At 41.2% G+C, this 17,183-nt stretch overlaps 1 protein-coding gene across 3 annotated transcripts in view; it reads right to left on the bottom strand.

Moving 5' to 3' along the window:
- LOC127051867 (neuroendocrine protein 7B2) overlaps positions 1-17,183 on the bottom strand; it is a 76,857-nt gene that overhangs the window by 12,558 nt on the left and 47,116 nt on the right. For all 3 annotated transcript variants that reach the window (XM_050954806.1, XM_050954804.1, XM_050954805.1), the window contains one exon: positions 3,892-4,041. In XM_050954806.1, the coding sequence (XP_050810763.1) occupies positions 3,892-4,041 (150 nt within the window). The remainder of the gene's footprint in view (positions 1-3,891; positions 4,042-17,183) is intronic.

Consider the following 17,183-nt stretch of genomic DNA (forward strand, 5'->3'; position numbering starts at 1 on the left):
TGTTTGAACTTGGTGTCATCACAAGAGAACAACTGGACTTTGTAGAGGCCATTTTCCACCTAAAGCTGTTATGATGAGATCTCTATCTCAGATACTTCAATGGCACCCATCATCAAAGTAGCTGAGTGCTTCACAATCTGTAATTTATGTATCCTCAAAACAACCCTTTGAGGAAGGCAAAAAGCTGTTATCCCCTAATAATACAGGGAACTGAGACACTAAATGACTTGCCCAATGTTACACAGGAAGTCTGTGGCAGAGCAGAGAACTGGACCTAGATCTTGAATCCTAGACTAGCTCCTTGATGACAGCTCATCCCCAAGAGAGGAGGGTGGCCTTCAGTATTACAGAAGCATAAGCGCCATTTTCAAACAACTTCTAAGACAAAAACTAACAGTAGAGACAGAAACAGACTTGGGCATGGCCTTGAAACCTTTTCTGACCCAACACAATCCTTCTCGAATACAACTGTGTTGAAATATATTGACCCACATGAAGGACAGCGCATGGAGCTTCTTCTGCCACTTGTTCAGAGATTTGAAAAGGCATATCTGTTATCTGTTGACCTAGGTGCTTATGGCCTGTTTATGGCACTAGATAATGAGGTAAACTAGCAGTAGTTGAATCGGCAAATAAAAAAATCTAATAACATCGATGCAGAACCAATAACTTTTGAGATGAGAGGACACAATTAACGACGATACTGTGGTGCTAGAAACAGCAGTGCAGACACTGTGGGTTTGCGCTGGAGCTAAGGCTCTGAAGCCCATTCCCTTCCCTGGGTTTCAGAGCCTAGGCTCCAGCCTGAGCTTGAACACTGACACTGCTGCTTTTAGCACCATAGTGTGAGGCAGAGTCTGTAGAGCCAGGCTCAGAGACATGCTGCCACGGGTTTTATAATGCAATGTAGATGTGTTCAGTGTTAGGGATAAGCCCAGAGAGAAAGGGAGACCCAGCCATCACTGCTATTCCTCACCTCCTTGGGAGAAACTCTCCTGAACTACCACTGTGCCCCTCATCCTAACTCCCACCCAAGCACAGAAATCATTTGTAACTTGCTCTCTGCCACCATTCTGCACCACCCCACACCCGAGCTGTGTAGGGTACTGCTCCTCAACCATTTCCAAGCAGAGGACTGTGCGTGGGTGACCCAACACTATCACCTCAATCCAGGGATAGGGCTGTAGCAGGGCTGTGGTGACCCTGTCTCAGGGCCCCAGATTGCCTTAATCCAGCACTGATGGATACCAGCGTTACTGTATAAATAATAACTTGGAAAGATTTGTTTTCCACTAAACAAATCCACAAACCTCAACGAGGAACTTCTCTAGTAATTTCTTTGCTTAATATAGTTTTAACAGTCACCACTTGGACACAGATTTGAGTTTCCACTTAAGGCTCTGAAAACCATCCTACTGAGATACTAGTAGATATAATCTCCACTCAGAATGTATCCATGAAAGAACATTTCACAGTCAGCAGCACTTTTCCGGGAATGTTCTCAATTCTCATATCTGGATGCATCATCTTAGGCAAAATCATGGTTATTTAGCTAAGAAAAAGAATAGAAGGAAGTCTCTTAAACATCATTCCATTGAAGTCCCAATTTTAATCTTGCTCTTCTAACCACTAGCAGAAGATCTGAGAGGTAAATAGACATAAGACAAAATTTGCCTGCAGTGGGGAAAAATATAATCTAAACCTGTCGGACAAAATGTTCATTGAACCGAATATCAACCTAAGATACTATTTCAAGGAGAAGCAATCACCATACTTTCTGCCTCTCTTGACATAGCAGCAATTGGAAGCTCTTCATACATTTCATATAAAGTTTTCATTAGAGCTGCTTGGAAATTTTCAGAATTTTGACAAAAAATTAGGAAAATATTGCAAAAATTTTTTATGAAAAATATTCTTTATTTTCTGAACAGCTCTACAGCTAGTCAGAAAATTTAGTTCAAAGATTAAGGATAATTGTGTTACTGTATCTCATCCAAATACCATTACTAAATACTACACAGAAAACTTTTCTCAATTATGAAAGTACATCTAAGTTCAGAAATTTAAAATATGGTTTAAATGACATAGTGATCACTCCCATTAGAGCCTATTCAGCTCCTATTGCAAAACAACCAGATTTTAGTAACTGATTTCAGTGCTGGAACCCTTTGGGCGCAACACAGCTGAATCTGTCCCTTAGTAAACTACAAACTCACATGAATTGTGGCCAGGGTATCTGAAAGGATCAGCTAAAGCTCCAGGATGAAGACCACTTTGTTTTTCTGGCACAATGGAATTTTCTACCATGAGGGTAAAGCTCATGCAGGAAACTAAGCTTTCTTGGGAGCCAGTCGAAGACTGTGGAATGAACATCTCCAGAAACTAAGAACTATCACAAACCTCAGTACCACCTATGGTAAGTGCAAACCTTGCTTTCTCTAACAACAAGCAGCGTGTGTGTTTGTGAGTCTGTGTGTGGGTAAACAAACTCCAAAACAAAAACACTCCTCTGCTTATAGTTAAGGCTGCAATTTAGTCACGGAAGTCAGGGAAGTCACAGATTCTGTGACTTCTAAAGACCTCTGTGACTTCAGCCAGCTCAGGCCATGGGCAGCAGCAGGGACTCCCGCAGTTCCCGGCCACCGCGAGCAGCAGGGGGAACGCCCGGAGTTTGGAGCCACCAACGGAGGGGGAACCTGTAGCTTCCAGCCCACTCGCAGCTGCCCAGGCTCTTCATTATATCATGGTTATTTTTAGTAAAAGTCAGACAGGTCATGGGCTTCCATTAATTTTTTATTATTCCTCATGACCTGTCCATGACTTTTACTAAAAATATTTGTGACAAAATCTTAGCCTTACTTATACTTCCCCCCACAGGGGAGAGGATGAGAGAGCAAACGTGATTTGGTCCCGCTGTCTCTCTGTCATGACCTGTTGGAGGCCGTGGCAGAGGTGGACAAAGAGGGGGATGGAGATCCTTGCAGGTAGGGACCAGGCTCCCCAGGGAATTTGCCCTGCTTGTTGCCCTGGCTCCACATCGAGTACCACCACCTGGGCTTGGGCCCTCCTAGTGCTGGTCTCACGCTTCGCCCAGGTACAGTTCCACCTCTGCTGGGTGGTACAGGCCAAGCCCTCGGAGCAGCAGTGGCGCCTGCGCAACCCTGATGACTTTGCCTTCCATGGTTGCCTGGCTGTGCCAGGGATAGGCTCGGGGGAGCCCAAGCGAGTGGCACCAGGTGGAAGCTGGGGTTTGTACCTCCCGCAGTGTGCAGCTCTGGGACAGGGGAGCTCCATCATTGCAACTCCTCTACTGGGTCTCCAAGGGTCTCTGAGATGGGGCCAGCTTTAGGGTGCAGGGGCTCATCTCCCCCACCCTGCCCTGGGGATTGAATGAATGAGGCTGGGGTAATCCAGCTGTTATTGGAGGGTGATGGATTCTGCTGCCTGCTTAATATCAAACCAATTACAAAACAAGAGTTTAGGTCCTGCACAACCCCCAGTTGACCACTCACCTGCACCTCAAACACCCCTGCCCCAAGGCCCCCTGCACTTCTGTCCTGAAGGCCCCCTTAACTTGCAGTACCACTACATCTCTGCCTTGAGGGTACCTGTAAACAGACCTACACCTGCCTGTCATGGCAGAGGGTTGGCTGGGCCAAATTTGAATGGCACTGTGACCCCATGCACCACACTTCTCACTATTGTAAGGAAGTGAAGGGACCACGAGTAAAAAAAAAAATAAAAAATGCTCAGGTGGAGTATGATTCAAAATAGGTTGAGAACCTCTGGGTTAATGCACTATTGGAAAGTGCTCAGATACTTTGATGATGAGCATGGTATAAAGAACCTATATAGACTAGAACAGAACAGAATAGAATAGAATAGAATAACCTGTTTTTCCAATAGGGCAGGGATTTGGAGGGTCAGGATAGCCTTGATCTTCACTGAAATCCTTTGGTATATTATCTCCTGTCAACTCAGCCACAATATTTGGAATATTGCCATAAGGACCCAAGTGCTGAAGACCTTCATGAGCACCACCTAATGAAGACAGATTTATGCACATAATATTACAAAGTTAAAAGGAAGATTTTGCTTTAGTTTTTCCAAGAAATCCAGGCCAAGGTTTTCAAAAAGAGAGCCTCATTCAGGCTCCAAACCCCACTTTTAGCACTTCTTCAGCTCTTTTGAAAATTGGACCACATAGTTAGAGCCTAAAAATGGATTAGGAAGCCTAACTTCAGGCATTCATATTTGAAAACCTTGGTCCGCGTTTTTTATAAATACATAAGAGATAGGTAGGAAAATACTGAAACAAATATTTAATGTTACAGACAACAGTGGAACTGAAAACACCTTTACCATACTGTAATCTTCAGCTGCAAATGATATCATTCATGACAGTGAACAGTAATCATGTTGCAGGGCAGAATTGTCCCAAGAAGACAAAGTTAAAAAAGAAACAGCATTGTGTGTACAGTTTGAAGATAAATTTATAAATTCAGTTGTATGAAAGGAACTCAGATGTTATAGTAAAGCTGGTTATATACACTATAACCTAAAATATATTTGTGCTGCTAAATAATTCTTAAAGCTGAATTTAAGTGCTTTCCTAAAGTAATAGAAACAAAAGTGAGTAATAGCCCAAATTGTTAACAGAAAATATGTCTCATCCCCCAAGAATGAGGAGTTTAAAAGGGGCAGCCCTGTGCCTTAACCCGCCCTTATGTATGGCGCAGGCTAAGGCAGCCAAGCTAATGGCTGGCACTTCCTTGTGGTGGATGTCCAGTGCAGGTACTCCACAGGAAAGGTATTCAGTGACCAGATAAATAGCTTGGAAAAAAGGGACTTAAAAAGAGGTGTTCAGTAAAGGAGCAAACGGGGGGCCATTGGGGACTCCTATGATTGGTACAGCAGGGAGCCAAGCCCCATTATTATATCCCACCTTAACCCTCCTACGAGGGGGTAGGAGTAGATGGCAAGGTTCCAGCAATGGATTTGCTAGCAGGACCTGGATGGAAAAAGAGGGGGAGCTGGTAAAAGCCCCTTGGGTAATTATGGAATAAACATGGGGTTACCTGCACTGTACACTTTTATCTGCCGGATAGTCCCAGACATCTAATAATAAAGTTGCAGCCTGATTAAATTTATGTCAAATGTCTCCTGTCCTTCTTTCAGTATAGCCAGATAACTGCAGAACCACATAATCAATATGTGTTTGTACATCCATGTATGCTGTTTGGTTCATAATGGGACAATCTTGCAGATACAAGCATATCTATACTTGTACATGGTGCAGACCTCTTGGCACCAAAGCTCTGTCCCTAAAGGAAACAGAGGTATTTAACAGGCTCCAGTGTGCTAAATATATATGTTTAAACTGACTGCCAAACATTTCCTTGATTGAGTACAATGCAATCTTTAATATTAATATAAAGGATTGTTGTCTTTCGGTGTCAGTAGTCAGGATATTTTTCTTCTTTCCAAAAGATTTTCAGATAATTGCACCTGTTCTAATACCATATTTTTGCACACTTGAGTGATTTACTCATATTTGAAAAGTTAATTTCTTTTAAACCATGATAAATAGCATATCCAGCAACGACTGAAGTGGTCAAAATGAAGTGCTGTGAGTGTACCAGACAGATATTTTATGTACAGTAATTCACAAACTTCATTAATTTGAGCACTGTAATATTGTTGATTTTGATGGTTACATACAATGGTGCTACAGACTCTCAGTAATGTGATATAAACATATACACTATCATCCAGGAAAGATAGTATAAGACTCAGGGCTGACTCCAGGCACCAGCTTATCAAGCAGGTGCTTGGGGCGGCAACTCAGGAGTGGGGCGGCACTTTCAGGGATTCAGCGGCAATTTGGCGGAGGGTCCCTCACTCCTGCTCGGAGCGAAGGACCTCCTGCTGAATTGCCGCAGATCGCGATTGCGACTTTTTTTTTTTTTTTTGGCTGCTTGGGGCAGCAAAACCCCTGGAGCCGGCCCTGATAAGACTGCTCTCTTGAACCTGGTACTGACCAGGAGTTAAAACAAAGGAAAATAGACAAAATATCAGAAAACCACTGCTTATTAGCGAGATCTATTACATTTCCAAGGGAAGCAGTGGAAGCACCATTGTTTGAGTCATTGGACTGGACAAAGTGCTAGAAAAATATGCTATAAACCATAGGGAATAATCTGGTACTGACAGAGGGACGCACCAGATGAATGTTTAGGTCTTTTCCATCTCTATTTTCTGCGGAATGGTTTCTACCATAGCCCTTAAACAGTCTGAATAAGTCAGATCTGCTTGCTTGTATTTCATTTTCTTCTGCAGGATGAGAAAGCAGAGCATTGCTTTAGGTGCCCTGGCTAGAGGTTTATATATATTTGTCATAACTAGGAAGGGAAGGGTAACAGCTTTCCTGTGTACAATACTATAAAATCCCTTCTGGCCAGAGACACCAAAATCCTTTTACCTGTAAAGGATTAAGAAGCTCAGCTAACCTGGCTTACGCCTGACCCAAAGGACCAATAAGGGGATAAGATACTTTCAAATCTTGGTGGTGGGAAGGCTTGTATTTGTGTGCTCTTTGTTTTGGGGTTGTTCAGTCTTGGGACTAAGAGGGACCAGACATCAATCTAGACTCTCCAAATCTTTCTGAACCAGCCTCTCATATTTCAAACTTGTAAGTAACAGCTAGGCAAGGCGTGTTAGTTTATCTTTGTTTTCTTGACTTGTAAATGTTCTTTTTTGCTGAGAGGATTTACCTCTGTTTGCTGTAACTGTTAACCTAAGACCAGAGGGGGTTCCTCTGGGCTCTTTGATTACCCTGTAAAGCTATTTTCCATACTGATTTTACAAAGATGATATTTTACCTTTCCCTTTTTAAATTAAAAGCCTTCTTTTTTAAGAACCTGATTGATTTTTTCCCTGTTTTAAGATCCAAGGGGCTTGGATCTGGACTCACCAAGAACTAGTGGGGGAAAAGGACGGGGAATGGTTAATTTCTCCTTGTTTTAAGATCCAAGGGTTTGGATCAGTGTTCACCAGGGAATTGGTGGAGGGAGATATTCTGGGGGGAGGTCGACAGAGTTTCCCAAATAACTCTGAAATGATTTGGGTGGTGGCAGGAAAACCAGATCTAAGCTGGTAATTAAGCTTAGAGGTTCTCATGCAGGTCCTCACATCTGTACCCTAAAGTTCAGAGTGGGGAAGGAACCTTGACAATATTTATATTTAAAATCAATTTCAAATGCTGCATACATGCAGCTAGCTGCTGAAGCTGGTATTTGTTTGTATGCGGCCTGGGTTTCTAGAAAAGAAATGCAAGTTTGGGAGTAAATCTATTTCCCTGCTGCTGCCATCACTGCAGCTAACGCTGGTCAGAGCATTTCAACAAAAATTAAATTGATTAAAAATAGAAAAAAAAATTACACAATTTCGCCCTATTTTTCCAAAGAACTAATTGCAACACAGTTGCTGGGAGGACAGAATAACCACCCTGCTCTGAAAAGAACCACAAAGTGCAGCAATTTCCCCACTATGATGTTGAATGCCCTCTCGTGATACCACATGCCAGTAACAATTTCAGTGAGCCTGTCTTGTTTAAATCTTGCTCTAGTTGCTGCTGCCCATCTACCAGTAGCACAACCCAACTGAATCTGCATCCGTAGGAGCAATGACCCCTGTCAATTACAAACAGGGAACACTTCCCTCCGCTGAGTCAATTTAACAAAACAAGTGACCAGCAGACTTTCATCATCTGCACTGAAACTTACAATTAATGTAGAATTTTTAAAGACAAATAGATGGGATTATTTAAAAAAAGAGGTGGTTTGGCCAGTGTTAGAAAAGAAAGAATAAACAATAAAACAGATCATGAATACCATTGATGAGTAAATATCCCAGATGAATCCCAGATCCCACATGAAAGCCCTTTAAAACCTTCGCTCCCAAACTAATGTTATTCACTCTAATTTGTGTGCATGTTTTTAAACACGGCAGGGCAGATTCTTGAATGTGTCCAAGCTCTGCACATATGCAGTGAGCAGGGGGATTGTCAGGGAGCTGCAGCTCCATGGTCCTGAGCCACTCAGCCCCAGTGCAAATTAGAGCCACTAGGGAGCAGCTCTAACTTACACACTGATGTATGGTCCCTGGGGAACTTTATGTTAGTCAAAGATCAGGTGTGTCAGAAGTCTGCTCTGTCATACCTCCTCCTCACAACCTCCCACACCTTATTAGGGATGGGAGGTGACAGGGAAGGAGGCAGCTATGCTGGAGAAGAGTTCCCTGTACAGGGGAAATTCTTTTCTAGCCATTTCTGGCTGTTTTAGGTTCAAGTAGTGGTGCAAAGAGGACATACCACATTAGAGAATCTGATCCTGTGTGTATCATACTAAATAAATAAATAAATAAAAATATCTGAGACTAATGGCTTTGTCGCTATCCCACTGGTTTCAATATACCTCTTGCAAGACGTTTTAAGGATCAGGAGTGGCTCTCCAAGACTGTCTTTTCTCTATGAGGAGTTTATCTGGCCTGACTGGTTTTTCTCTCTCTGGTGTGCTGGCAGGCATGCTCTTAGAAGGAACAACAATTGTGGACAAGAGTGATCCAGTGGATATTTGTATTTGTACTTTCAGAAAGCCTTTGACAAGGTCCTTCATCAAGGCTCTTAAGCAAATTAATCACTCCTGGGATAAGAGGGAAGGTCCTCTCATAAATCAGTAGCTAATTAAAAGATAGGAAACAAAGGGTAGGAATAAACTGTCAGTTTTCACAGTGGAAAGAGCCCTTAAGGATCCATACTGGGCCCAGAGCTGTTCAACATATTCATAAATGATCTGGAAAAAGAGGTAAATAGTGAGCTGGTAAAGTTTGCAGACAATACAAAATTACTCAAGATAGCTAGGTCCAAAGCTGACTGTGAAGAACGATAAATGGATCTCACAAAACTGGGTGACTGGGCAACACGATGGCAGATTAAATTCTATATTGATAAATGCAAACTAATGCACAGTGGAAAACATAATCCCAACTATACATACAAAATGATGGGGTCTAAATTAGCTGCTACCACTCAAGAAAGAGAGCGTGGAGTCACTGTGGATACTTCTCTGAAAACATCTGCTCAATGTGCAGCAGCAGTCAAAAAAGCAAACAAAATGATAGGAAGCACTAGGAAAGGAATAGATAAGACAAAAAACGCCACTATATAAAGCCATGGTATGCTCACATCTTGAATGCTGTGTATAGTTCTGGCCACCCCATCTCAAAAAGATATATTTGAATTGGAAAAAATACAGAGATGGGCAACAAAAATCATGAGTGGTATCGAACAGCTTTCATATGAGGAGAGATTAAAAGAACTGGGAATGTTCATATTAGAAAAGAGATGACTAAAGAGGGATATGGTAGAGGTCTATAAAATTATGAATGGTGTGGAGAAAGTGACTAAGTGTTATTTACCTCTTCATATAACACAAGAATCAGGGGTCACTCTGTGAAATTAATAGGTTGAAGGTTTAAAATAAATGTAAGGCGATGTTGTGAAGGCTAAAAGTATAAGTGGGTTCAAAGAAGAATTAGATACATTAATGGAGGATAGGTCAATCAATGGCTATTAGCCAAGATGGTCAGGGAAGAAACCTCATGCTCTGGGTGTCCCAAAATCTCTGAATGCCAAAAGCTGGCACTGGATATGTGTACTTAGAAACATCAACCTTAATCCCTAGTATTTTGGAACATACAGTAGTGCCTAATCTGCATCATCTGTGCCTCTTGTGGAAGCAGGAAAGAAAGAGAGGGTTTAAGTGTAGCCATTTTAATTTGTTAGAAACAGGGCAACTGCTATGCTAAGTCTTAGCCTAATATTGCAGGACCTGTAGAAGCAGGGTTCACTTCAGAAACGAGTGGAAAAACAGCAGCACAGAGTCAGTGTGACCTAGCCTTGAGATAACGATGTTTTGAGAAGTCAAAGCGAGAAAATGCTGAATTAGACAAGATATAATATAAGCAAAATGTGGATGTTTTCAATTAATGCATGCCACAAAAGAGTATAAATGCTTGTGTGATATTGCTTGTATTTCGGAGAAACTGAGGCAGAGACGCTCTCTGTCAGCTGCATCATCTGTGCCCCTTAACTTACATAGTACCCCCACCAGAGTCTTTCCCAGAGTCAAAGTCAGCTTATTTTAATACACAAATACGATGGAATGCTACTGTTCCAAATCAATACCTTCCTAATATAATTCAATGAGAACTGTGACTATTTCACACAAACTCATTTCTGGAACTGAGTGAAAAATTAATCGGCTTGTAAGATCCTCTGGGACTTTGGCTCAAATTCATCCTGTCTTAAATTCAGGCATAATTCAAACAGGTAAAATTCCCAGTAGGTTGGGAATTTTACTGGCTTGAATTACACTTGAATTTACTCCATATTTTATTTTCATCTCTAAAACACTCCTCACACCTATGGGCTATATATAACCAACCGACTGAGCTGTTCAGTGAATTTCTACACTTTTGAAACAGAGATCAGCAATACACCTGGAATATCTGCCAACTAATGGATTTTATATATGATAGAATGATCATTATTATTTCTTACAAATATAGCAATGCTAAAGATGTGCTAGACATTTTAAAGACAATTTGTTGCAGGTAAATATGAGGACAAGATCACTGGCCAACATTCCTTAAATCCCTGATCCTGAAAACATTAAATCAAGCATGAAACTTTACTCCTGTCAGTAGCCAATTAATTTCAATATAACGACTCAGAGAAGTAATGTTATGCACATGTTTAAGTGTCTGCAAGGCTCGGGCCTAAATGGCCATCATACAGACTGGAGCTGAAATTTAACATGCCAGGGTGGTGCAATGATTTTTGTTTGATTAGGTTTTTTAGGTCATCTATTTAGCTAACACTTCCTTGAATGAAGGACTAGGGCCTGTGAGACTCCCCAAAGTATTGTTTTAATGGAGGGAATTGAAGGATTAGACAGTAGAGTCAAAGTAGACTGAGTCAAGACATGGGTCCTCCATGCACATGGAGAAAGTGCTGGTAGCTTCAGCACTTTAGAGGACACAAAAGACAGTGGTCAGCATTGTGGATTAGGCAGAATTAAGAGACTTGGAGAAGAGGGTATGAGGAGAAAGATAGAATGCGGACCTTCTTTAGTTCTAGAATGGGAATGCTGACCACTGCACATGGTGGTACTTCATAACCTCAGAGGGAAAAGGCTATGCCTTCCCTCACATTTCTTCAGTGGCTGAGCACATGTTGCTCAATTTTGAAACAGCAAAAAGGACACTACAGAGTGAACTTCCCATAAGAAGTGCAAGCAGAATGGCTCAGGACACATCCACTCGACTGCCACAGCTCCACTCCTCATCACAGCACAGCCAAGAAAAGCAAGAATTTATTTCACTGTTAGCCTCTCTCAAACATCTATTTTACAAAATAAATAAAAATGACTTTCTGTATAGTGAATTGTGTTGACGTGTAGGGGGGAGAATGAACATGAATGAAAACCAGACATAAAAGGTATAAAATCTTGCAATGCATGCCCAAGGGCTTAATTTGCTAATTTGAGAGTCAGATATTACAACTGTCAGCAGGGATAAGCCACCCTATAAAGAACATTGATCCCTCAACAGCTCCCTTTGTTACATTTCATTTACTTCTGCCTGTCTCTTCAAGAATTAATACTTTCCTTATGTAGTGGTTTGCCAAATCCCATTCAAATAAGTCCTCTTACCTTGGGGCATGATCATCCACTACACAGATATTTACTTCTAACCCCTAAAGCACCCCAGACAGATTTTTAAAATGATTTTATGGATAGTATTGAATCTACAGAGGTAAGTTCATGTAATCCTATCACACAAAAAACCCACTCTGTTTATGACCTGCTGTTAAACAGCAGCTGCCACTTTGTCTTCTAGGTTCCCATGACCTTGGGCAAGTCACTTAGCCTCTTTATAGCAGTTTCCTCATTTGAAAATAGGAATAACAATACTTTCCTACCTCACAGAGTGTTTTGGGAGGATTGACTCACTAATGGTTGTAGAGCACTTTGAGATCCTTGGATGGAAGGTGCTATCTAGAGACAAAATATCATTTAATTGAATAACTTCAGCGTTCATGACGTGCTCCCCATCAATACCCGTCCCGGGCGGGGAAGCTAACGATCCACCCAGCAGATCAAATTCAATGATGAATTCTGGTCACATGCCACCTCAGGCACGTTGCGCATACACTAAGAAGAAGACTGAATTAACTAGTGAATTCTCATTAATCAGTTCTTGCCATAGTCTGTGAGGTAATCAGTGTTGACTCAGTTTTATAAATGGCAAAATTGAAGCAAAGAAGTTAAGGGCTACATTTTCTTAAATGGTTTCTAATTTGGGGTGCCTAGTTCAGACATACAGGCCTGATTTTCAGAAGCATGAGCACTGGCAGTTCTCTGAATATCAGGCCCTGGCTATCTTAAGTTGACCATCTGAAAAGAGAAGACGACAAAATTAGGAGTCACTTTTGAAAATTTTCACTTATGTGATTTGCCCAAGGCCAAAGAGGATCAGCAGAAATGGTTGATCAGTAGTTCTTGGTTCTGCTCCTGTCCAGGTCTCAATCCACAAGAACAGGTCTTGTCTGTAATAAATGTATTATGCCCAGATCCTCAAAGGTATTTATGCATCTAACTCTCCCTGTAGTTCACATTTGGATATTGCACAGGTCTCACTAAGAAGTTCTACTATAATTTTTCTCTGTCTCTCTTTCCACTTGGGTTGTCCAACACAGCCGAAGAATTTGAGTGTCTAGTGATATTACATCCCAATGGGAGCTAGGTGCCTAAATATCTGGGATTCAGTTCCTTATTTTCCCACGACCTCATTATTCCCCAATATGCATGAATGCAGTTATAATTTATTTTAATGCAAATTCTTCCAAGTGTCATGAGCCTTGTCACACATCAAGAGAAAGGGGATGTACATTCTACCCATAATCCACAGTGACTCTCTCAGTGCCATTTGGCTCCTAACTTTTAATAGCTGCCATGTTAAAACATGTACAACATGTAACATCACTAGACAATCAAACTCCTTGGCTATCTTGGCCAACTCAACTGGAAAGAGATACAAAGAAAACATATTGTTAGGTATTTTTAGTTAGACCTATATAATATCCAGATGTTAACTCCAGTACCTATTTTTATAGATAAAAAGCATATAATGCCCCCTTTTCAATTTTTGTGCCAAAGCTTTGGTATCCTAAATCCCACAACCATATTGATTTGATAACTTCACTTACTGTGTATTCTCAGAAATTTGTATAAAATGGAAAGGAGAGAACAATGTCTCAGAGAAAGTTGGGCTTTTTTTAAAAAGTGCACAAAGCCCTAGCACACTGATAATCATGTATGCTTTAACAAAATCAGTCCTACTACGATTGCAATTTTATGTCATATATGCAGCAGAAATCTCTCAACAAAGAGTAGATACAATAACCCAAATCCCAAACTGTGACGTGGTCTCTTTACACCATGTTGACAGTGCAAAGTGGCTCTAAAGCAGTATAACTGGCTGTGGGAGGTCCATCCCAATACAATGACAATGTCACTGAATCCTACATCACCTCCCCCAGCTCCTAGCATAGGAAATGTTACTAGAGCAAAGAGGACACAGCCATAATATCCGTATGTCTGCTGATCTCCAGCTGTCATGTTCCCATGACCTTTGGGGCCATATTCAGCAGATGTAACCTAAAGGCTACTCTGAGTTACAGCAGAGGACCAGCACACAGACAGTCAAGAATCAGAGGAATGCAAAGATCACTTTTGCATTAGTCTTAACAAACCTGTCCATGAACAATATTTTTGGTCATTTTCTAGTAAAAAAGCAATATTGTCCATGTATGAGAAAAATAAGTCTTATGGTTACAGCACAGGTCAGGCAATTTAGCACTGTCTGTCTCAGTCTTCCCATCTGTCAAATGTACAACAAAGAGTACTTCCCACTGTTCCCAGTGTGGGGAAAGAGTAATTCATTAATATTGATAAAGTGCTTTGAGATCTGGTATTACTGAAGGGTAAAGGATTCTTCTTCCTATAATTATTAATGTATAATATTAATCTGCATAGCCTATTTGTATACTTGTTTCAGAAGATAAGATTTCCTGCAAGGTACCACGTGACACATTTAAAGGATGTTATGTTAGATATTGATGTTGTATGTTAGATATTGAGCCATCACTCATTAAACAAAAGCATCTACCCTCAAAAGGTTGTTCAGTGGGTTATGTGAAATGAGTTTGGTTGTCTTAAGCTTGAGATCAGTGGACAGATATTCACATCCCCCTCCCTTGCCTAAACACTCTCCCCCAAACAAACAAAAAACCTCCAGGTCAGTAGTCTCTGAAGGATCTGTGGGTAGCGATGGATCTATAGGGGATTGATTTATCGCGTCTCGTCTAGATGCGATAAATCAATCCCCAAACGCTCTCCCCGTTGACTCCGGAACTCCACCAGGGCGAGAGGTGGAAGTGGAGTCGACCGGGGAGCTGCAGCCATCGATTTCGCACCATGAGATGGGAGGTAAGTCGAAATCAGATACGTCGACTTCAGCTACACTATTCTCATAGCTGAAGTTGTGTATCTTACATGGACCGCCCCCCCACCCTCTCCCCTCCAAGTGTAGACCAGGCCTTAGTCATCAGTGAAAACATAACTATGTTCTTATCCCTGCAAAGTGGTCAGGTCAGATAGTGGAGAAGCTTTCACTTCTGCAGCTTGTGTTGTATCAGTTTTGTGGATCAAAGTCTTCAGTCTTATAGGGCTTAGCACGTCTCATCTGTACTACATTCACTCAAAAAATTCTTTGGAGGACAGAAAAGAAAATATCTATTGCTTAACATTTTGTTGTAAATGTGATTTGGCAGAATAGGAGGCAGAGTGCTTCCCTAATGAAAAAGAAATCAAGACGAGACAATTGTTTCAAAATTAAAATAAGACTTCAGTTGTTCTTATTACTGTGAATGGGAAACTATAAAATGCTCCAGCTAAGCTGCTGGTGCCCCCATGTGCTTAAATGTGGTTTTACTGCTCTCCTATGTGTAATAATATAATTAGTCTTAAAATTAGTTTGTACATAACGCCAGAACTCCAATATTTTAAAAAAATCTTTAATCCTAAGAGTTTGCATGAATTTTACAGCTGTACCACCAAAACACAGAGAGGTATTTCCGGGGAGACTGCATTGTCTCTGAGGTTGTAGACAGGAAAGTGTCTTCCTCTATGTTCTGGACGGCACTAAGCATACAATAATGTTTTTTGAAATGCTGGGGAGCTTTCCTATGTCTATATGTCATGCTTTTGATAAATGATAATATAATGTTGTTTTGTTCAAACCTGATTAATTTGTTTCAATTATTATGCATTAATTCAGACAGGATACCATTATTCTCCTCATGCTGTATTTCCTCAAGTTCAGAGAGCATTCATTGTATAATAGTAATCAATTAAAATGGTTATTAAAAAAAACTCAATAAGACTTTCCTTTATTTTTTTCCCACCTGTTTTCAAGTTTTTTCCTTAGCATACAACCCTGCTACTGCGTAAGAAGATAAGATAACAAGGAGAGTTAATGGTGAGACTGAAAATGCCTGAGTGTTTATTTAATGTGGGATTATTATGCTATTACGGACTCAGAGCACATCTGCAAAGAAAATCTGCTTGGTGGACTGCAAAGAACGTGTGGCTTCCTAGAAAGTTTAAAAGGTAACATTGAACTTGGATTTATTATACTACAGCTGCACTTATCCCATCACTATCATACAGGATCCATATATCTTCTACCAGAAGTTAGCATGGAGTGCACCATCTGGTCACTGATAACGTGTATGCTCTCTGAGTTAGATTTCTAAATTTTGCATTTTGTTCAAATTTACTCCAGTGGAATTTGCTGTTTCCACCATGCTAATGCAGCTTTAAAAAGTCTGCTACAGCAGCACCTTAGTCTATATAATAAGATTCCAAGATTGTCACTCTGTCTGTAAAAGCAGCAAAGAGTTCTGTGGCACCTTATAGACTAACAGACGTATTGGAGCATGAGCTTTCGTGGGTGAATACCCACTTTGTCAGATGCATGACACTGTCTATGTGTCACTCAGAAGCCTTTAATGTCTGTTAACTCAGTGTGAAGCAATGAAAACAGCTAGAAACAAGGCTGAGAGTTCTTTTTGTTTACAATATCACCAGCTTCAATCATCGCTGGGATTCTCAGTGTGTAGGGTGACCAGACAGCAAATGTGAAAAATCGGGATGGAGGTGGTGGGTAACAGGACCCTATATAAGAAAAAGACCCAAAAATCGGGACTGTCCCTATAAAATCAGGACATCTGGTCACCCTATCAGTGCTATATGCTATAGAGTAAGTCCTCCTGAGATGCCAGACTTCCGCTACACTCTGATGCTGTCATTGGTTTCCCATTACACCCTTCCTGCTGGGGGCAGAGAAAAAGAAGCACAGGACAGGTCAGTAGCAGGCTGCAGCTACGCAGAGCAGTAGGAAGTCTGTTACCTCATTGTTGTACATAGTTCCCTGTTCATAACAAAGGGCTTATCTTAACACCACTCTGCTCATCAGTATGGTACTACATGGCATCAGGCACACGAGAGGGCACAGTGTGCTGGAAGATCCAGTGAGAGGTAACAGTGAAATGGCTGCTACAGAGCCCATGCAACTGCACGTAACTCCCCCATAAGACCTGAGAATCAGGGGGAAGGCTGAATATGCCTGGAAACAACAATTTGAACTGGACATGAGGGCCACAGGGGCAAATACACAGGAGGATGAGCAAAAGAATCCCCTGCTCTCAACAGTGTCAGGCACAGAAGCCGTAGGTGTGTTCTGTGCAGGTGGTAGAGAAGAGAAGAAAGCTTCACAGAAATAATGAAAATGTTGAGGCTCATTGTGTCCCTAGAAAAAACGTTACTTCTGAAAGATGCATGTTGAGGAAGAGAACACAGAATGAAGGAGAAGCAATACAAGAGTTTGTCACAGACTTAATATTAGAAAGTTTGTCCTGTGATTACTGAATATTAAAAGACTCTCTCATTAATGACCAGATTGTCCTGAGATGTAACAATAAAAAAATATGTTAACTA

Source organism: Gopherus flavomarginatus, chromosome 5 (genome assembly GCF_025201925.1).
Source record: "Gopherus flavomarginatus isolate rGopFla2 chromosome 5, rGopFla2.mat.asm, whole genome shotgun sequence".
Lineage (NCBI taxonomy): Eukaryota > Metazoa > Chordata > Testudines > Testudinidae > Gopherus > Gopherus flavomarginatus.